The sequence below is a fragment of the Sapajus apella genome, unplaced genomic scaffold, assembly GCF_009761245.1.
Source record: "Sapajus apella isolate SASKATOON/1434 unplaced genomic scaffold, GSC_monkey_1.0 scaffold10, whole genome shotgun sequence".
Taxonomy (NCBI): Eukaryota; Metazoa; Chordata; class Mammalia; order Primates; family Cebidae; genus Sapajus; species Sapajus apella.
Window position 1 is genome coordinate 17349382 of NW_022436950.1, and position 23211 is coordinate 17372592.

At 41.4% G+C, this 23211-nt stretch overlaps 1 protein-coding gene across 2 annotated transcripts in view; it reads left to right on the forward strand.

Annotated features, from left to right (window-relative positions):
- The window catches only part of PAX3 (paired box 3), a 98308-nt gene that overhangs the window by 3935 nt on the left and 71162 nt on the right, over window positions 1–23211 (forward strand). For both annotated transcript variants that reach the window (XM_032278044.1, XM_032278045.1), the window contains exon 4: window positions 823–957. In XM_032278044.1, coding sequence (XP_032133935.1) covers window positions 823–957 — 135 coding nt within the window. The remainder of the gene's footprint in view (window positions 1–822; window positions 958–23211) is intronic.

Genomic DNA, 23211 nt, shown 5'->3' on the forward strand with positions numbered 1-23211 from the left:
GGGGGGGGGGTCGGGGGGGGGCGGGGGGGGCGCGGGGGGGGGGGGGGGGGGCAGGGTGGGGAGGAAGGGGGGGGGGGGGGGGGGGGGGGGGAGGCGGAGGGAGAAGAGGGGCGAGCCTGGAGCCAGTGCGAGGGCGCAAAGAAGGGTTTGTTTTTAATTAAAAGGAAACTCCCTTTTTCCCTCTGCGAGAAACATACATTTCAGAGCATGGATTTGTTTACCAGACTGGAATCTGGAAAAAATAAATGGGAGAGAGTGCATTTTCTTTTTCTTTTTACAATAGGAAACGATTCCGCAGTTGAAATTTAAACCCTTTATAGCTTTTTTAAAAAGGAGAGAAAGAAGAAAAGGAAAAAAGAAACTTGATTTACAGTGGGGGACAGGTCGGCTTTGGCTCTTCCTCCCTTAAGGTGAACCGCAGTATCCTTGCATTCAGGTGGGGAGGAAGGAAGGTACCCTGTGGGCTGGTGCAAGAATTCTCTTAGATTGGAGACCTAGAGCCTGGTCTTCGGAATTCAAGAAGGGAAATGCTTCCTGCACAGAATCGAGGGACAGAGACAGCATCCGGCCCCAACTTGAAGCACGGACTTCCCAGGCTCCGTCTTTCAGTCCCAATTTACAGATTATAGGGTGGGGGGGTTGAGCGTCGGGATGAGAGGGCTGGAGAAAGATGTGGATGCCCAGGGACGCCGGAGGAGACTCGCGAACAGTGCAGGGCAGCAGCTCTAGGGCCCTGGCTGGGGGTTGGGAGCTCCTTCCCGCACAGCCCCGCTGGTCTCAACCCCGTGCACTCCCCTGCTTCCTTCCTCCTCCCTCCCCCAGTGAGTTCCATTAGCCGCATCCTGAGGAGTAAATTCGGGAAAGGTGAAGAGGAGGAGGCCGACTTGGAGAGGAAAGAGGCAGAGGAAAGCGAGAAGAAGGCCAAACACAGCATCGACGGTATCCTGAGCGAGCGAGGTAAGCGGTGGCGCCTTGGGCCGCGCGCTCGCTCGGGGCCTTGGTAGGCATCGGCGCCCTGGCATTGAGGACCTGATGGCAGCCAACCCGGCTCGGATCAAGGTTCCTTTTTGTTCACTGTCTCTGTACCTGGGTAAGGGCATGGGAGTGAAAGACCAGAAAGACACGAGGAATTAAAACAAACATCTCTATTCTGCTTGGTTTTTCTGTTTTTTAAAAATCTTTCTTTCTTCCCACTTTCAGTCCCTGGGATTCTAGAACTGTGACTTGTGCTCTATTGTGCAGGGCAGGGGAAGCTGTTAACCCTCTTGCCATTAAATGTATGAGACTGGGCATCTCTGAGCAATTGGAGGGCTGGGGATACAGGGTGCTCGAATCTTCAGAAGTTGCAGTAGCTTTTATGCTCTCAGGAAAGGCCCTGGTCTCCAGAGTTTCCCCGCATTAAAGGAGAAAGAGAGAGAGAGAGAGAGAGAGGCACTGACCCTCCAAAAGTTGCCCCCATATGGCTGCTTTATAAATGTGTGTGCATGTTGATGGGTTTGATTTGTTTAAAGTTAGTTTTCAAATGTGATGAAGTTTAACCTATGTGTATCTGGGAATTGAAAGGAACTCAACCTCTGGGTTACAAATGGAAGGGATCTGGGTTCTTCGACAGAGTGCTGGCACCCTCTGTCTTCTAGGGGTACCGATCCCCATTCCTTCTCGGCTGTGCACTGTCAGCACTAAGAAAAAGCCTCCCCCATGGGAGACAGAAGTGCAGCTTGCTTCTCCTTCACCTGCAGCAAGTCGTCTTCAAACTTGAAGGGCACACACACAAAAAGAAGGAAATAAAAGAAAAACGCCATCAGAGTTGAACCAGGAAGGGATCATTGCAGCAGCGGGAGACAGGGGGATTGGGTCTCAATGGCTTTGGTCTTGAAGGTCATTGCCACTTTTCAAATGCACAAATGGTCAACAGCGGCCAGAAGCCCCACTGTGCCTGAAGTTTCCTCACCTGGGACTTGGACTTCATGGGGCAAAGTTAGTTTTGGAGTTGCCAGAGGAACAGGCAGCTTTCCAGGTGGGCTCAGAGCCCTCGCCCGACTGTGACTAGCTGGGTCCAAGCTCTTACCAGAGTGGAACCCATGTGGGACTTCTTTTATCTTCATTGCCCAACTCCAGCAGCCACTGGCTCTCCTGAGCAGCTGCTTTACAAACCAAGGCAAAATCTGTACACAACCTGGAAGGAATATTTAGATCTGGAAGTTACAGATCCAAATGGCTGATTTGAGGGGAAAACAAGTGTAGATACTCTGGTGCACACAAGAAATCAAGAAAAGACACGGCAAACCACAGGAGGTTGGGCAGGGAGATGCTTCCTTTGCTTTACAACAGGGACCTCCTATGGACTCAGCCTAAATCCTCTTTTTGGAGAGGTACATTTTTCTGCCTTGGTCTCTGAGAAGACACCTTGGCTTTTATCCCAGGCCTAGCTGTAGCATAGAGGTGCTGAGAAAGGACGAAGGCAGGGAGTCAGACAACCCCAAACCAAATGTGCTCCTGTGGGCAGTAGGGAGAAGAGCCCAGAGCGGTCAGAGAGGCTGGGGGCCCACAGCTTTGCTACTTGTTGCTGAAGGCACCGGCCCGGCAGAACGGCTGCTCTCTGGCAGTACAGGCGACTGAGGCCCAGGAGACAAAACGTCCCAAATGAGCTGGTCAAACATTTGTACAACTTTTCCAGCTTTTACAAAGAAGGCCTTCTCTACACAATCTACACTTGGAGATGAACTTGGGAGACAAAGCCTGGAGAGTCCATTGAAACTCACACTTTAGCTCAGCCCAGACAAAGCTCTAGCTCGGAGCAGCTTGATGTGAACAAAGGAAGGCAACCTTTTTATAATTCAAGGAGAAAAGAAGAGAAAACAGCACCACAAAAGGCTGAGAATAGACATTATGGGCTTGCAATGAGGGATGAATTATTCAATGAGCCCCAATAGCTGCTGCGCCAGGAAGTTTTATGGACTCTCCAGCGTGGAAAAAGTGGCCATTTCACCTACAAAATGTTTCTAGTCTTTTGGGCTGTCTAGCTGGGCCGGCTGCCATTCAAGGGCAATTGCTACCATTTTTAAAATCAGAGTATTCTCTCCAGTAGGGGCTGTGCTGTTGGAAACACGCACGCACACACACACACACACACACACACACACACGCACACGCACACGCAGACCCACACCCCTTGGAGCTGAAGCCTAATTTAATTTGGGGTTGTCAAGGAAGATGCAGTGTCACTCTCTTCAGCACCTCTAGCTCCTTTTCAGATGAGCCCTGGAGGGCAAGGGGGTCCCAGAGAAAGGATAGAGTGCGGTGCAGTTTGAAGTGCAGAAACTTCAAAAACTCCCTTCTGTTGTTTGGGCATCAAAAATCCCAGGCTGCCCACTTGTAAAATAGAGTGAACATTGATAAAGTACTCCTAGTGCCCTAGCAGAGGGGGAAGAGAAAGCTGAGGGAGGAGGGACTTTGGGGTCCCCTGACCAGTGTGGTGTATTCTTGCCGGTTTCCAGTTGGTGAGTCTGGTGGCTGCTGCCGAGCCTGGCTTTTCAGAGGACAACTTTGGCCTGAGGTCTGGTTGTCAGACACTAGAACAAAAGGATTGAGGCACCTTGAATGGGGTCAGAATCACCCTCATTCTCTCTAGGGTGTCTTTCTCCGAGATAGTCGCCTTAACTTTCCCAACTTTCCCTTTTCCCTCGCTCAATCCAAGAGCTGAGCCGCTGGCAGAGCTGGTGCGCTCAGGCCCGCGCTCCCTAGCGGGCACGCGCTAAGCTTGACGCACCCTTGCAGGATCCAGCCTTCTAGCTCCGTAGCCCAAAAGCAAGGAGAGCGCTGGGCGGCTGACGAACACTATCCCCGCCCGGCTATCCCCAATCCCCCTAGCCCCTGGCCCGCACTGAGAGTGGAGCAGGGGCAGCCGGGGAGCCAAGTCCTGGCCGTGGTATCCGGGGCTGTGGGCACGGCCCCGCGCTGCGGCCGCTCAATGGGCGCCTCTGTTCCTCCCCCGGCTCGGCCGAGCTGGCCCGCGGGCGCCGCCACAATGGACTGCGCCCCCACTCCTGCGCTCTGCGCCAAAGCGCCGCGCCGCGCCGCCCCCTCCCCTACGCCCTGGCCGGCTCGAAGCTTAGCTCGCCGGGCTGCAGCCGACTCAATTGCCTCCTTTATGTCCTTCTCACTTTCATCTAGACACAGCCCGCCTCCCCCTTCTTCTCCTCTTTTTTTTTCCTCCCTTGCCTGAGGCTCACATTTGTGAAATTTCTGCAACCTCCCCCCATTTTTTTCCCTCTTATTTTAAAGAAAGCCCTTAACACAAAAGCGGTGACTAATCAATAGAAACTGCCCCTTCATCATCTCCTCCTCCTCCTCCACCCCTCCTCCCCTTTCTCCAGCAGGGTGACGCTTTTCCTGTTTGTGAGTTTTGGGAAACATTTTTGCTTTGTGCAGTAATGGAATTAGAGGACAGATGAGGACTGTAAATGGACACGCGACTGCAAGACTCTCGCTTAAATATTTAGATGCAACGTTACAATTACTGACTTGTTGTAGCGGCTTTGAAGTGGCAGCTCCGGAGTGCAGGGGGAGAGAGGCCAGATTGCCAAACTGATGTTTTGATTCGGGACTGGCGATAGACTCTCATAAGACTTTCCTCCCTTTTAAAAATCACAAGTGAGCGTGGGAGGTTTGCAACAATTTAAAAGGTTTCTCTAAGAGATCTCAAGCATAGGTCGGTTGGGGGGGTTATATTCCTTTCCTATCTGCCCCTTCCTATTTGACGTTTACAAAAAAGAGCGTCTTTTACAAAAAATTGGAGAAAGTAAAAGTGACAAAAGTTTTGCTCCAGTTTCCATTTTATTTGTCAGCTTTTGTAAAGTTAATGAGGACGACTTCAGCTTTTTGGGGGTGGGTAGGGGGAGATAAATCAGTTTAAAACGCAGAAAAGCATTAAAGATCTTTGGAGTATTTTATTTCCAGTGAAATCATGAAAAGAGCACTTTTATCCTTAAGGGATTGTTGAAATCAAGGAAAACGAAGGGCCGTTTCTTTCCCTGTTCGTGAGCCGGAAGGGACGTTTTGAACCAAGGTTGGGAGGAGGGGAAGGAGGGGGACAAACTTTCCTATAGATTAAAATCATTGGGTATAGGATCATAGGTTTATGGCATCGGATTCTTTATTCAAGTGGACTGACCAGTCTGTGCATTTGTTAGAATCACCAATTTGACCTCAACGTCGTCTCGATTCTTTAAATTTCATATTTTCTGAAGTCCTTGAAAAACTCAACAAAGAAATATCACCCATTTTTAAAAGTATTGGAAGTATCAGAACTTGCATTTTATTAGAACACCACGTCGTGTTGTTCTAGTTGTTAATGTCGCGGGAACAATTTTCCTGCTGGAACGATTTGAAAGCAAACACCGAAGTTCAGCTCCTAGCTTTTTCTTTTTCGCTTGTTTGGTTTGGTTGACTGCTGTGTGCTTACTTTCTAGCCTTATTGAAAACATGCAGATTTTCTAATTAATGCTTGAAATCGTATGTTTATTTTGGGGTTTGGTTTGATCGTTGATAGCACCGGAACCAGGACGTAGGGGCTTCTAGTGCGTAATAATTACTGAAGGGTCATTTAAAAGTCCCCAGGGCTGAGCAATAAAACCCACCCGGGCGGTGAGGCGGAACCAGTCAGCGCGCGGCGGTTCAGGCGAGTGGAATATATAGAAATCTGTCACGTGAATAGGAGCGTGGCCGCTAAATCCGAATGGTTTCAGCATCCATGAATACATGTATTTTGAGAACAACAACAAAAAAATTCTTCCTAACTATGAGACTAAATGTTTAAGTTGTACATAAGTAGATGGCCAATGAAAATGAAAATCTGCAACAGTAACAACAAACAAACGTGGGAAATAGAGTTTGGCTTGTACTGGAACAGAAAATGTTTTAAGTTCGGTTGGATTCTGTATGACAGGTAACTTATCTATGAGTGTAAATAAAGATTAAAGAACCATTTAGAATGTACGTATATAGCTAACAAGACACTAAAAGGCAATTAAGCAGTCAGTTTAATGTCTTATCTCACTGGCTGCTCTGGGGTTGTTTTACAACTAGGAATTAAAATCTGAAAAGGAAGTTTTCAGCAGCTCTGGCCAAATATTGATTAAGTAGCTGTTTGTTGATACCATTGTTACGCATTAAAAGGCCGGGAGCGCGGCCCCTCAGTGGTCATCTTCCATTGTGAGGGATTCTTAACCGCAGAGATCAAAGCGGGATCATTTCAATTTATCTGTCCTCCAAAATCCTTCTTTTCCTCTGAAATCTCTAAGGAGGAATTGACCAAATTCTCTTTAAAAAAATAGGAACCGAAACCAGTTACATGTTGTAGGTTTGTAGAGAAGACTCATGGGGTATTTTTAATTACCCTGTAGTGACTTCTTCTTTAGAACTGAGGCTACAATGGTGAATTTATCATCAAATGGATTCTCATTTTCGGGGGTGGCAGGAAGCATGGCAATTACTATCTGCTTCTTCCTAGATTTCTAAATAAAACAGTTTCCCTAAAGTTGCCTTCCAAGTTGGAATTATATAATAAAAACATGGCAGATTTTTATGTAAAACTAGGTGGGGAATAATTAAATACACAGGGATCTGAAAGTTATATTGACTACATCTCTCTACCGATGTTTTCATAATTTTTGTGTTTATAGATGGCTAGATGATTATCATGTATATTTCTAATCCTCTATAGTTTAGGAATAGATATGTGTTTATGTAAATGGTATGTGCATTGTTAGAGTTTATTTAATACACTGAGAATTATGTTGGCACTAAACTATGTTTAGTTGCACAAAATAAAGATATATTTATCCTATGGATTGCGCTTTCTAGAGTCATCAGAAATTGAGGTAGCAGCACAGACTACCAGTTGTTGACTGCCAGGAGAAATATTTCTTTTAATCATTTTCTGACTTTTTAAAACTGTTGATTGTGAGACGAACTATTTGACTTTTGTTTGTTTGTTTAAGAACTCAATATATTTGCATAGGTTTTTCTTTTATTATGAAAGCAAAAATCCTGCAAAGGGCTCTTTTGGAAATACCATCTCTGTGCTTAATTTGCAGATTCCAACAAATAACACTAACTGAGGTTGTAAAATTCATGCCAGATTTAGGCTTTGGGTATATAACAGTTATATACCCTGTGCATCATGGATCTGCCTGTGTGTGGGGGTTTTGAATCTCTTTCTTTGTGCTTATTTCAGCACTAAAAATTGTGCATAGGGTTTTAGTATTTTATTTTTTACTCTTGTTCACTCTTGAACAAGATGAATCTTGACATACAGAGCAGAATTTTGGTGGTATTTTCTAATATTTTCTATTACAATCCTCCTATTAATTAATAATCCATCTGTGTGCAAATGCTCTCTGATGTAAAATATTTACTACCAAACATTGCGGTGTAGAAAAACTGCCCGAAATAGATTAAGCTGGAAGTTACAGTTAGCTCAGATTTGTTATGGTTCCCATGTCTTGGGTCCAGATACAGCATTACATAGTTCTTTGTCACATATTTCAAATATATATTTCATATACATGCAGAATTAAAGTGACTTTTCTTCCTTGGGTGTTAGGCTTTGTATTCACACATTGCCTCCGGGACAGCAACTTCCAGCTCCAAGTGGGGCCTGATCTTAGTACCAACTCAAAATTGCTGCCCCAAGAATTTTAGCTACCTTTAGTTGGGGAACTGTAAAAAGGAATTTCAGATATTTCTGAAGAAAATTCAGATATTACCATCTTTCTGGAAGATGAACATGAAAGCAACAATAGACATTATAATTCTATAAGATGTGAATAATAGGTGTTATAAATTCTTATCTTCAATATCTATTTTCTTTCTTTCCTTCCTAATAAAGATTAATGAAAAGATTAATCTCCTAATGGCCATCCTCTGCCCCATTGGGAAAGATATTTTTGTCCCATTCAAGCCACTCTTCGGTAAAGCAAGACACAACTCAGCTTTTAGCTCTACCCTACAGTGTTGGGACGATACTGAGCTCCAATAGCATTGCGAGTTTTCGCTGGAAGCAGAACATCTCTCCTTTAGGAAGGCTTTCTTCAGATTTTCTAAGCTGAGACTATGCTCCAAAATGAACAGAATATGTATATTTCCAATTGTTAGTTGGAATATACACAGTTATCAAAATGCCTACTTAACATTATAAAACATAAATTCAAGAGAGAAGAATTAGAAAGTTCACCATTGTCAAAGGGAGATATGAAAATCATGAAATAGAGTTACTGAGGACAACTGAGGAATAATAGGTGTTAAAAATTCTTACCTTCTTATTTTTCTTCTTTCATCCCTGATATATATTTTTAAAAAACCACCAACAGGTAATTTCTGCCGTAGAAGTGGCCACTTATCTCTGAAAATGAAATTGTATTGAATGAAGGGTAACAGTGTAAAATTTAGAATTTGATTTGGTGCGTATTTCTTCTAAGAGAAAGGAAAATCTCAAGAAAGCATTTTGGTTTGCACTTTGCATACAGCAAAGTTCATAGCATTTTATACTTTGCTACAGGATTTAAGTGAAACAAAAAACAAAACAAAACACTTCCACTTTGTGGTAAAGTAAGTTGATCAAAGTAGTCTAAGTTTTTATGTCCACCTCTTACTGAGATGATTGATAAATGACTTTCCCTAGCAAAACAGATTAGAACTCAAGATAGGCAACTATTAAACTAGCTGTATGTTTGAGTCCTTAAACTCATTCAGTAATTCCTTGACTACACTTTCTTATGTACTTTTATTTGGTCATATTTACTGTATCAAAGTATGTGAATATCAACTCTGAATTCTAGAAGCCAATTCTTCACTCATCTTAGACCTAATCCAATGTATTCTGTTTAAAAATAGTTGATCAAGCGGCCGGGCGCAGTGGCCCACGCCTGTAATTGCATCACTTTGGAAGGCTGAGGTATGTGGATCACCTGAGGTCAGGAGTTTGAGACCAGCCTGGCCAACATGGTGAAACTCTGTCTCTAGTAAAAATACAAAAATCAGCCAGGTGTGGTGGCATATGCCTGTAATCCCAGCAACTTGGGAGGCTGAGGCAGGAGAACTGCATGAACCTGGGAGACGGAGGTTGCAGTGAGCTGAGATCATGCCACTACACTTCAGCCTGGGTGACAGAGCAAGACTCTTGTTTGTTTCAAAAAAAAAAAAAAAAAAAAAAGCTGATCAAAATGCTTTGTGACAGGGATGGGAGACTTCTTGGTTGACCAACATAGAATTGAAGGAGAGGAAATATCACTGATTTTCAGCGTTTAAAAATTTATAGGATCATATGGAGAATTCAAATAATATAGTTTTATCAAGACTTAAATGTAGGTTTTCAAAATTTTTATAATTGAATAGTAGGCATTTATGGAAACGACTGTAGAATTAAATGCACTTGGTGTTGTGTTATTAGATGGAAATAATAAGTAAGTTAGGGTAGAATATTAAGAAAGAAAAGTTAATTTCTGTGAAATTTGTATTGCAACATGGAATTATTGTGCACTCTCATAGTAAACGCTGCTGTGGTCACATACACATTTGTATTTTTAATAGAAAGTCTGCATTTGTATTTTGTGATTTTTACAGACACACAGATATGCTAAATGTACATATACACATAAAGTGAAAGTGACTTTTAAACATATCCCTCTTCTCTCCCCACCCTTTTCTCATGGCAAGCTCTAGTGTAGGCATAACTTACCCAGTTCACAGGTTCTTGGTTCTTACCCATTCATTGGCCTTTGACTTTGAGAGCTATCTTCCTAGTTTTCTTCATACCATCTCTTTCTTTTTAAAAGCATTTTATTTTTAAATGATCATAGAGCCATAGAATCTGTCTTCAAACACATATTAAGATTCTTCCAGTATTCCAATGTAATATCATGATTAAGATCTTGGCCAAAGCGTGTGTGCATGTGTGTGTCTCAATCATCATGGTTGAGCTTAACCTGAACTAAAGAAAATTAATTGGTCCAATTCATTTTACTATAAGAAAAGCAATAGATTTCTTCTTTATGAATCCTCGCTTGGCCAGTTTCCCAATTGAGGTTGACTAAAGCAACTGAATGTTTTTTGTCTTGTTTGATTTATACACAGTCCAGAGTATCTGTTCACATCTTTCTTGCCTTATAAAAGCACAGTACCTAAGGTAAAAGTGGTCTCTTCTTGCATCACCAATTTTGCTATATAATTGAGACCAAGCACATTTTAGTTGTGACCTCTTGAACTTCAGTTTTGGCATCTCTAAGATGGAGAACTGCATACCAGCTTTCCAGGATTCTGTGAGAATAAAATGAGAAGAGGCACAGTATGTGCAAATTATACCTAACATAGCAAAACTCAAAGTCTTGGTGGGGGAAAATTTCTGAACACGCAGAAAGTGACCAGCCTACAAACTAGCAGATGGGCTCTGCCCAAGGGCAGATAAAGCTTAATTCAGGGCTTAGAAGCAACAATGAAGACCAAACGTGTGCACACACACACACACACACACACACACACACAGCCCCCACACCACTCAGGCCACTTTCACCAAGTCAAAAAATTGAGTTTATGAGCGAATATTTAATGTAAAAACTTTGATTTAATGGGTATAAAAAATAAAATTTTAAAACCATTAGCTGAGATGCCAAAACATACTTCTTAATTACTTTTCTTCCCAGTTTAAAAGGTTACTTTTCTCTTGTAGATTAACTTGGCTATTTTTAAAACTCCAGCTCAAACTTTGTATTTGGCACAAAGTTTTTTCAGCAGATCGGGGATTGACAAATACGTTGCTTTTTTAACGTGGGTCTCATATATGCATTCTTATTCCTGCAATGCTGTTACAGTCTCTAATTTTGTGGAATTGTTTTTGCACAGTTTCTCATTATATCCCCTCTTCAGTCTGCTTCATTGTTCTTAAAAGTCTTTATAGCTCTGCACGTGAGGTTGTGTGCATTCTTTTTTCTTTGTGCATGATTCCTCTTAATTCCGTCTCCTTTAAAACTGGAGCTCAGAAGTTTTAAGGAAACCATCCAAAGTAGCATTCTTCAAGTTGAAGGATAGATTTCAATGACCTTTCTGTTCTGTTTTCCTCCATTCAGTCCCAAAAGTTTGGGGGCTCCTGTGTTATTGGGGTGCAGCATGAGAGTAAAAAAGCAAATAGCCTGGCCATAAGGCTCCTCGGAGCTGGAGAGCTCCTGCTCTTACGTTTCTCCCTTTGGCGCAGCTTGGCAGTGCAGCCACTGGCTGCAAGGAAGGTTGTTTTCTTATCCCCACATGCACTGGTCTGACCTGTCTCCAAAATAGGTCAGGCTGGGGCACAGCCAGTTTATGCAGCTGCTGCGGCTTAGGCTTCGCAGCAGGCAGCCGTAGCTACTTGGCCAGCCGGGCCCCCAGTGAACTGATAAAAATTCGCTGGCGAGCCATGGGGGCTTCCTTCTGGACAGTCCTGGCCCCCTAAAGACTTTTAGATGCAAGGATACTCCTGGATTATGGGGGCCAACTCTCAGCCTCTAAAGGAAAATGTTCCTTTATTCTCAGGATTGCATTCTTGTTGACCTGAACACTCGAGTGAAATATATACTTTGTCAGATTTTAAAAAAATTATCGTATTTATTTTGACTGGGTAAAACATTCCCTTTACACCAGATTCAAAAGATATAAATGGATGTACGGTGACAGGTTTTCCTCCCACTTCTGTCTGCTAGTGGCCAGTATCTCGTTTATCTTTCCAGACACTCTATGCCAACCAAGCAATTACATTTCTCTCTGTTTTTAAAGATACTATCTGCCCCCTTTGGCAGAAATGGTAGCTTACCTACAGTATAAACATTTCTGCACCTTTATTTTTATTTTTTCCGCTTTAGGATATATCTCAGGAATTATTCTGCTTAATGGCCTGATGTTCTTTCTCGGCCTTATTTGTATAGCTGCATATTATTTCATCATATTGGCAAAGGATGACTTATTTAACAACATGTAGATTGTTTTCATTCTGACAGCACCATTTGGCACATGTGTGAGTTTATTTGGAAAATGATTCCTCCCTGGTAAGGACAAAAGGAATGACATTTGTAATGCTGGTAGCTTTGGTGGAATTTGGGTTCTGTATTGAGAACAAATGGTGGAGAAGGTCTTAGAAAGGATGGCGCAGGGGTGTGTTTGCCCTTGGTCACTTGCACGAGAAAAATGAAATGCTTTCTCCTATCACTATATGTAAGGAACATAGTTTTCAAAATTACTGCTTAGAATTGTTCTGCTGACAATGACTGCCCTCTGGACATTCCTCCAAGATTCTACTGCCTCTTCAAATGGAACATTCTCGAAACCCAAGGAAAGCTTTTTTCTTTGACTTATTGGTTCCTTTTAAAATTTCTTCTTTTTCCTCATTTACTACTTATTTAATTTTGCCACCATCAAAAATGGTCTCTTTATGTTAAGCATTCTTGTTTTTCTTTGAAAGCCAGAAAAGTTGTACGTAGTTTTATAACAACTTAGAGGCAACTTATTCTACTTGTTTACTTACAAAAGAAAAATTGCCTCCAAGGTCACCAAATTAGGTTTGAACTAGTAAGAGAGTGACTTATGAATAAGAAAGTGTGGTCTTGTATTTCTTATTTTTTAGAAGTGCTGCCGGATGCTCTAGGGGTTTCTTGAGTTTGGGAATGGCTGATTTTTAACTTGAAATTTTTAGAGAGTATATATCCATGTCCTTCTCTGCACAAAAGACTTTTTATGTTTTTTTTGAAAACCTTTCCTCCCACAAATCATTTCAGTCTATTTTCCCTTAAATCTGATGCTACGGAATTCAGTTGTTGCTCCTGCCGAATACCTGGCCTACCTAAGCTACATGTTTCAGTCTGTGAAATGAGCCAGAAAGGACTCTGTTCCAAGCATATAAGAAAAACAATCCCTCAAAACTCTCCAGAAAAAAACTGGAGCTGTGAATGCCAAAGAATATTATAGAGCAAATGTTTCAAGTCATTTCTTCTTAGCAATGGGCCTTTCAGAAATAGGAGAACAAGTTAGGGCAAAGGATTTATTTCTGGAAATCAAAATCTTGATTTTTTTTTTTTTTTTTTTTGTGACGGAGTTTCACTCTTGTTACCCAGGCTGGAGTGCAATGGCGTGATCTCGGCTCACCGCAACTTCCGTCTCCTGGGTTCAGGCAATTCTCCTGCCTCAACCTCCTGAGTAGCTGGGATTACCGGCACACGCCACCACGCCCAGCTAATTTTTTTTTTTTTTTTTTAGTAGAGACGGGGTTTCACCATGTTGACCAGGATGGTCTCGATCTCTTGACCTCGTGATCCACTCGCCTCAGCCTCCCAAAGTGCTGGGATTACAGGCTTGAGCCACCACGCCCGGCTGATTTTTGTTTTTTAAATAACAAAAAATCAAAACCACGTCTTCTTTCTTGACTGTTCTTGCAGCAAGGACCAGAATGCACAGGACATAGTCTGCCAGTAAGGCAGGAGGGTGCGTTTTCTTAAATCCAGAACTTTTGTTTGTCCTTAAATGGAAGATGGCTAGCAGGGTGCCCTCAATTCCCTTCTTGCCTTTCTCTCTGACTTGCCTATGGAAATCTAAATGAATCAGTTAGGGGATGGGAACAGGTCTGCATTAAGAGTGTCTACAAAGAGCTAAGGAAAATCAAAAGCAGCTTTTAAAAAATTCTTTGCTCTGCATAAATTGGGTTGAATCAGGCTCATAGTTTGTGCCATCCAATTACTACTTGTAAAAGTGTGCAGCTCTCCACACAGGCAGGAAAGTCTATGGAGGATTAATATCAATATGGAAATTGCTTCGTTTGTCATGTTGCTGTGATGTTCTCAACAAACATCGAGACCATATAAAATAATTGGCTTCTAGACCCATAGCAGCAGAGTGTTTAAACTTTAGGTTACCAACAGATCATCACAGCGCTTTTATCCATGCAGGTGAAGGGAAGTGGCAGGCAGAGCCATCTTCCAGGGAACTCAAACCTCTAGGCTTAACGTGAGCAAGCAGGTGTTTTGTGGGGAGAGAAACCCCTTTTCTTCTGATTTATAAACTTGCAAGTTTTTAAAAATAGAAAGTGTAACAATAACTCATCTGGGGGAAACGTTTTAATTTTCCTTTCCGTGATTCCCAAGTAGATGGGATCTAGAATTGTCGGTTACATTTTGGGAAGTTCTGGGTCACCTAAAACACCCTCTCAGACCATTTCAAAAGAAGGCTGAAAGTCCATGTAAAGTTGAGGAAATAAGTGGTGGTCTCCTCACAGTGCCCCCAGTAAACTAGCAGTATGCCAGAGCAGAATATCATTTGGGAATTGATCCAGTGTGGAAACTTCCCAGATGGTAGATGTACTTGGATTTTATGCAGACAGGGCACATCTGGGGCACAACATTTATCAGAGGACAACAGAAAAGCAACTTTTGCAGTTTCTTACTAGAAGCCAGTGTCTGTTTGTGGTCACTGTCCTTGCCAAGCTCTAAACACTTGCTGAATTTTTGTCTGAAAGAATAAGTCAAATGGGAGACTGGGGATTTAGCATCATGTCAGAAACTGCAAAGAGTTAGGCTTAAGACTGCAGGAGTTAAGAGGAATGCTTGGGTACTGGGCAAGTCCCCACTATAGGAGGCCAGGATGGAAACTCAAGGCCTGCTGTATTTTGGATTCAGTTTCTGGGCTTCTCAGTAAACATTTTGGGCCTTTGTTTCTCTGGGTCTTCTCCTTGCCTATGGAAAATATCAGCTGGTTTTTCTTGGGGCATTCCTGAACAGAAAACCAATGGATAAGTGGGATGGTCATCAAGAGGCTCAATGAGTTGTCAGTAAAAAGTAGGGAAATACAGCTCTTGTGGAGGTCAAAGCAAGCACTTATTTCCTGGCACACCTTTGTCTCATATTGTCTGTCCTTTTTAGAAAAATTGAAACTAAGCCATTTGCACAGGACTCTATTTCTTTTTTGAGGTGGAGTTTCGCTCTTGTTGCCCAGGCTGGAGTGCAATAGCACAATCTCAGCTCACTGAAACCTCAGCCTCCTGGGTTCAAGTAATTCTCCTGCCTCAGCTTCCCATGTAACTGGGAATACAGGCACGTGCTGCCACATCTGGCTAATTTTTGTATTTTTAGTATAGATGAGGCTTCACCATGTTGGCCAGGCTGGTCTCGAACTCCTGACCTCAGGTGATCCACCTACTTTGGCCTCCCAAATTGCTGAGATTACAGGTGTGAGCACCATGCCCGGCCTAGGACTCTTTTTCTAACGGGGTGCCAGTGCATACGTTGGTCAGATAAGGAGACCAACCATTTCTTTATTATAAAATACAAATGACACAGAGAGCCAGGTTTTTTTTGAATCTTTGTTGGCTAACTTTCATCATTTTATTGAATTACTATAATTTAATGTTACTAGTTTAAACTAACAATTTTTCCCCTGAAATGAATCCTTTCTAATTTTTTTTAACATGAAAAACAAATTAAATTCATTAGGTAAGACAATGACTATCTTTCACATTGAAATTTCTGGTACTTGGAAAATTCTTATGGAAAAATTTTAGGAAAAATAAAAAGAACTGCCACTCAAACTACAATTTATAGGAAGTGATGTTACCAGAATAAGTGTAGGCTTTTCAAAGGCATATTTAAAAATTTCCCTGCCTTCTAACCCTCCTCTCCCAAACCCTTTGAAAAAATGTTTTTCCCCACTTTCCTTCCACGAAGGTTCTGGTGGGCTGACCTTAGGTGAAAATAGAGAAGTCAGTCTTGAGTGCTATTCCTTCTTTTCTGAATCCCCGTCCCTGCCATTTGCCTTGTATGTTCCTTCTACTACTACTACTACACCACACACACACACACACACACACACGCACTTGCACCTAGCTCTACCTCATTCACATAGAAACTCAACTGGCTGGCTGGGCATCGTGGCTCATGCCTGTAATCCCAGAACTTTGGGATGTTGAGGCGGGCGGATCACTTGAGGTCAGGAGTTCAACACCAGCCTGGACAACATGGTGAAACCCCATCTCTACTAAAAATACAAAATTAGCCAGGCGTGGTGGCAGGTGCCTGAAGTCCCAGCTACTTGGGAGGCTGAGGCAGGAGAATTGCTTGAATCTAGGAGGCAGAGTTTGCAAAGATCCAAGATCGCGCCACTGCACCCCATCCTGGGTGACAGAGTCAGACTCCATCACAAAAAACCAAAAGAAACTCAACTGGTTAAGCCTCTAACTGGTTAAGTGGAAAGTATTTGCTCTTTTCTAAAGGACACTGAGAGGTGACAATTTATCATGGAGGAATGAATCCCTAAAGGTAGAATTTCAGGTGTCCATGTTTGGCGGCGGCAGGAGATAGGTTCCTGATGTTCCTAAAATCACATCCTAGTAGATCCTGTCTTCACTGTGAAAGGGCAGGATTAGTTCTTCTATGAGGGAGCTCCTTACTGGTGGGCAGGATCTGCTCAGGCACGATTCCCCATTGAGTTCTCTAGGGGGAGGCAGAACCAGGTTGGACCAAGAGCACCCTCCCACCACAAGTGGATTTCCCTCACTTCCTCCATGCCAGTGAAGGGCCTTGGCTTGTGTCCTTTGGCCTCCCTGGCAAAGAGCAGAAGGACAGGAAGGGTCTCTTTGGTCCAGAGCCATAGACTGGGAAGGAACTGTGGGGCTCACCTCACCTTAGAGCTCACAACCCTCCCCAAGGAGCAGAGGTCTGGGCTGAGCTCTGACACCCCTCATGGCTCCTGGACAGTTGTCAGAGGTCTGAAGAAATGAGACTCCCCTCCTCCAGAGGAGTGGGGCACAAAGGATGCCTGTCATGGATACACTAGCTGTGGCTGGGGTGAGGAAGGCCTCTGGCCAGGGAGGGCCAGAGGCTTAAATCCCCAGAGACTCCTAGACTTTCAGTCTTGGGACTCTTGAGATCCTCAGAAACAAATCACTTTGGAGCATGTGAGCCAAAAAAGGGTCCCAGTGGAACATCTAGGATTGAGTCCACCAACGATATCTGGGACTCAGAAATTGCCAGTGTATTCGTGGACTGTTTTAATCAGGGTGTCCAATCTTTTGGGTTCCCTGGGCCACATTGGAAGAAGAATTATTGTCTTGTGTCACACATAAAATACACTAACACTAACGATAGCTGATGAACTAAAGCAAGAACAAACAAACAAACAAACAAAAAATAAACAAACCCTTATGTTTTAAGAAAGTTCATGAATTTGTTTTGGGCTGTGTTCAAAAGCATCCAGGCTTGCATGTGGCCCATGGGCCACGGTTGAACAAGCTTGATTTAAATGATCTTGGGTTCCTACTGGATTGCCAGAGTTGGCACTCAGACTTGATTTGTGTTTTATTAATATTAGGTAATGATAGGGAGTATCAACATCTAGATCTGCCCCAGAGGCATTCTTGTCAGTAGTGAGTTCTTGTCAAAGCTAATGAATCTGTAGGACCTCACCTTTGTGGGCCCTTCCAGGCACTGGGAAGGGCCCTAACAACATTTTCATCTTATCAGATTTTTGTAAATATTGCAAAATTAAGATACATAGGTATTTATTTCTCAAGAGGAGCCCCTTAAATTGTAAAAGCATCAGGTCCCATACAACCACATCTACCCTTGTCCTTGTTCAGCAGAAGTGAGGAGAGATGGCATGCATCTGTGTGTAAAGTGTGAGTCAGCACAGCCGTGTAAGAGCCTTACTAACAATGCCAACTTGCATCTCACACTTCAGAATGTGCAGAGTGTTTCTTCATTTCCTGTGCCTTATCTTGTTTACTTCAAGAAGTCAAAGTCTGGGTCTGACTAACAATTTACCCATATGGTCCTTACTCTACACAGCATCCTCTGTCTTTGTAGGGAGCTCCTTAGGGGGATCTTGGACTGACTCCTCACAAGATGAGAAACATCCACTCACTGCATAAGGGCAGGTGGGCAAAACCCTTAATTAGGGGATGCAGGGAGACATAGTTCCCTTAGCTGTAAAGGTTGTGTTAGGCAATTTATAGATGTTTCTTGTGGGTCTCTACAACTATTACTACAACCAGGTTGCTTTCCCTTTCTGAACCTCATTCTCCCCTCCTCTGACAAATGGCAGCTCTAGGTGAGGTGAAGGCCATGGGCTCTCCCAGCTCTGGCAGGCTGTGTGTGACAGCTGTGGCCCCATCTACCTCTCAACAGACTAGTGGAAGGTCCAGGCAGCTGCTTGAGGAGACCGTGGGGCCCCCCAGGCAGCTGGGGAATCAGGGCAAGGATGGAGAGGACTGGGACCCTTGAGGTCTTTGAAGGTGAGAAATCCTACCTTGCCTTGTCTTTGGGGGGAAAGATGCCTTTAGATGCTGGAAGAAGGAGGTGGAAAATGAAGACTGCTGGGAAGAAGCATTTCTGTGCATTATCACAGGTGAATACCCTGGCTCTTCCCCATCCACACGGGGAAAGGCATGCTTTCTTATACCTCTTGTCAAAGCTGTGGCTTCCAGAAAAGGCTGGTAAGGCCGGCGCGTATTGTTTAGAGAGTTTCCCTTTCAATGGGTTGCACATAATTCCGTCGGGAAGTTAGATTGCTTACACAGGAGGGTGACATTCTCTCTTTCCTCTGTGCCTGGACAATTTCTTCCTGTATCCAGAGAGGGACACACAGGATTCTGGCTACTGACCACAAAGCTAGAAGCTGTCTGGGCTTGAAGAGAAAGAGACTCAGACAATAGTGCATTCACTTCAGATGATTCTAAGTCATATCTTAAATTAATGTCCTAATGGCTCACACTTAACCGATTGAGTCAAACAAGATTTTTTTTTTTTTTTGCTCTGGACTAAAACACACACATATACACTCACATATTTAAAAATCGTATTTGAATAAATCAAACTTTTTAATGCAAAATAGAATTTCAGAGAAAACTCATAAAGAGTAAACAGGAAATTATTTCAAATCTGAAAACTTTTGTTATTTTTGTAAAGAGATGACTATGAAGCATTTAAAAACTTGGAAAGAATGTAAGACTTTTTTTTGTTGTTGTTATATTGAAAACGATCCAAAGCAAAATGTCATAGCCTATCAAGAGGAGATTTTACTAAGTTCCATCCTCCCATTTTTTTACTCTTTTATTTTTGTGAAGGAAAATTATTTCAAAAATCATGTACACAATGTATTGACTTTTCAGTTATATAGTCTGAATGTTGACGATGACTCATTCAAATATTACACTTTTTAATTGCAAAGCCTGAATGGTAAAATTAACAATGTAAAATACATTTTGAAAATTTGCTGTTTTTTGTGTGTTTGCTTGAGAAAATTTTAGAGCATGTAAAATATCCAAACTAATATTTGCATGCATAAGTTTTTGTATGTACCTGATATCGGTGGCTTACGTTTTATTGTAGTTTATCTTAAATAGGTTTGTGAAAACACATGTAAGCAAATATTGCCATAAAATATTTACTTATATTTTAAAATAGAAGTCAAACATTATAAAACGAGAATGTTAGGAAGAGGAACTATACCCCTTTATACATTCAGAATAATAAGCACTGCTATTTACCGTATGAAAGAGTTTGTCTCTATTTTTCTTAGTGATTATCCTGTACTCAGATCAAATATATTGCAATTTTGAACTTTGAATCGAAATTAAAATTTTTATTTTTAAGAGAGAAAGTCGCTACTTGACCTTTAGATTAAAGAAGAAATCAGATCTTAGCCACTTCAATTCTAGCTAACATTAGAATTTTTGTTGAGTAATTCCATACAAATCAAAACAATTCAAATTATCGACTCCCTTTTCGGCATCCACAGACAAATCTCTGACTGATTCTGCCACATGAATTGGGTCCTAGCAGGTCTGAAAAAGTTGAATTTGTGAGCGATACAGCATGAATTTGTTTAATATAGTTTGAATAGAAAGATAACTGCATAGCTTTTTAAACGGCAGGCATTCATGATGCTTTGCCAAATTTGGGGTGGTGAGCAGCACTCCATCTGAGTATTGATTTCCTCTACTTAGTTTTTTCCATGTTTTTTTAGGGAAGTGCTAGTTGAGATTCGAAGAAGAGTTGTTATTCTGTTTAACTATATAAAAACATTAAAACATTTTAGGGAACATAAAAATACATATGCTTCAAGTTAAAATATTGAGACATCTTGGATATTTTAATAACATTTCCACTCTAAAGTAGCAGAAGATTTTCTTTTTTTCTAAAAAAACTTCCTTTATGGAGGTGGTTACATTTGCTGGTTAAAATAATTTAAACATTTAGGAGGAACACTATAACTCTACAGTGGTGAAACATTTACTATTTTGCATTTTCTATTAAAAGTGATTTAAAAAAATTTAAAGTACGATAATGATTATTTTTACAGTTGGTCAGAGGGATTTTAATGTAAATATAAATGTAATTTTATACTCATTAAGGAAATTGAAATCAACAAATGCTAAAATGAAACCATAGAATGACTTCTGTAAAAGAAGGTAAATACACATTTTGTCAAAATTACTTATATTAATAATATATAATAGAGCTTAAAGACTATTATATAATTTATTTTGGGTGTTTGAGATTAAAAATATCCTTTTAGAATTTGGAGAAAATGAAATCATTGCATTTGAGAGGAGAGGGAGGTGCAGAATAGAATGCAGTGTAGAGAGCATGTTAAGGATTCTGTATATTTTATTTCACAAGTCATTTGTAAAGTGGATTTCTCACATTAGGGTTAAAAAGCTATTTTTTCTAGGAACGAAATAAGTGCCAAACTCCGAATTTTCTTGCAGGGCAGATTACAATTTATACCTGCTTTTATTCAAATGATGGGCACTTTCTAATGAAGGGAATGAATTGAGGAGCAAATTTTAAAAATTATAGCAACTGATTTGCTATGTTTTACTTGAATTTTTATTCGATTATAGTTCCAAGAGCTGTCAAATTACCTAATGAAAGCAATGAGTTTCTCAATAGGAAAAAAAAAAGTAAAGGAAAATTATCAAAAAACGCTGCAACTAAATAACAATCATTCTTGCTAAGCTTTGTGCAGTTTTAAATGCAGTTGAATATTAATTCTTTCAGACGTAGTTGACTTAAAACCTAGGATGGATCAGAAGCTGATTTTTGCCATTCCTTCATTTTTCCACTCTTTTTGTTCACTTGACACACAGCTTTTATACATTGGCTTTGCAGGAACCACTGATATGTACTCCAGACAATGTTTGAGGAGGAAAGGGTCTTTCCAACCAGCAGCCAGAGTTTTAATTAAATACTGTCCATCCTGTCTACCTTAAACTGTTGAAGAAATAGCTGTTGGCGTAAAGGTACCAATGAACTTATGTTTCCTGGTGTTAACAGAGCAAAGAAACTTCTCAGCATTTAAACACACATGAACACACACGTGCGTGCATGCACACACATACACACACACTCCTGAAAATCATGTGGTTATAATTATTTTTTTCAGTTAAGAAGTGTCACAAGAAAGCTACAACCCTGTTCCATACTGCTAGACTCAGTGTCATGTGGTAAGCAACATGCTGGTTGAAGAAATTATTTTGTTTATTAATTCAGGTTACATGTCTTTCCAGGCTGGCTGGAAGAGAAAAGAAAGAAAGGTGTAACTTTAAGCACACACTGATTTGTTCTTATTACATAACAAAAGTCTATTTCTTTATCATGTTATCATTCAGTTAATAAAAATTAGCTACAATAACAGCATCAACTTAAAAACCCCTCAAAGTCCAGGGGATTTTCTTTCACAATGAACATGAATACTGTTCAGAAATACAAACAGTCAAAGGATAACTTTAGGTCTGAAAGAGAAACCTGGCAAGGGTAATTGAATAAGCCTGGGTCCCCTGACTGTGTCATGGTGAGGGCAGTCAACATGTCATAATTAGGTTTATTGAGGGCCATTCCAACAATCTGCTTCTATTCTTCCTGCCTTATTGTCCACAGCTAGGCAAATAGCCAAGGGACAAAAGGAATCAAGTGCTGACAAAACATGAAAGAGGAAAAAGATTTAGCTGCTTTTATCAAAGAAACTGAGAAGGACTTTGTGTAAATAAAATAAGTGACTGGCCATCCCGCATTTAGGCAATGCCGTTTTCATTAGAATTAATTCTTGACATATTGGAAGAGTTCCAAGGGAAGGATTTCTACTTCTGACAAGTTTAATTTGTAAATTAAAAACAGTTGGTTAAACATGAGCCTCCATCAACAAAACTTAACCAAAGCCATACACGGTAAAGGCCTAAGCAGGTGAAAAAGAGAATTACTTTGAAAACAAAGTCTTCCCCCAAAATTATGCAAATTCTTATTACTTCATAACAAATGTTACCCATTGAAACCTACAGCAGGATGTCTGCTCCTAGAGGTTTGTTTAGATCACATTTTCTTCCCCTTTAAGCCTCTTTAGTTGACATAACACTTATTCCATGCTTGGGAAACATGCTGGTGCTTGGGAGAAGGGGGCAGCAAGATTAGAAGAGATCTAACGACATTTTTAAAGAACTGAAGCTAGCGCAACTTTTGTAACTACAAATTTCAGAACGGCTTCCTGCACTTTTTTTTTTTTATGTTGAAGGCAAGAGCTTCTTCCAAGTGTGCCTCTGAATCCTAACTGGGATAAACAGTGGGGGCTACTATGCACTGTTTCCTGAACTAAACAGTCATCAGATCCCAGGTCAATGTTGTCTGATAGGACAGTTTCATGCAACGTGATCAGCTTTGTGGTCATGACTTAGTGACGCAAAGAAAGTGAAACCTTCAGGAGAGAAGTCCACCAGGCATCTGGACAAGGCTTTCATTTAAGTCGAGGAAAGTTCTTTAATGAAATAGCTCCTTGTGAAGTTGGAACACCTTTCCTGTTGCATTTTTGCAGCTTGCAGGTTAAGCCTTAGAAGGTTTCTTTCATGTGGAACTGAATTTCAGAAGCCCCTTTTTCAAACTGCCAATGGGAAGGTGGCTGGAAAGAGGATGCTGTCATGAGTGATTTGTCCCTTGGGAATACAAATTTTACTTGGGTATCAAACACCCCTCAGCTTTACTGAGAATTACACAGGAAATAAGAAACCCACTACTTAGGTAGCTTCAATGACTAGATTATTTAAGTTTAAAAACTTCAAATTGCTTTACTTCCCTTGACATCAAGATACATTGCCTTATTTCTTGACACTTAAAGTGAAAAAAAGTTTTTTCCTCTCAACTCAAAGAATTAAATAGT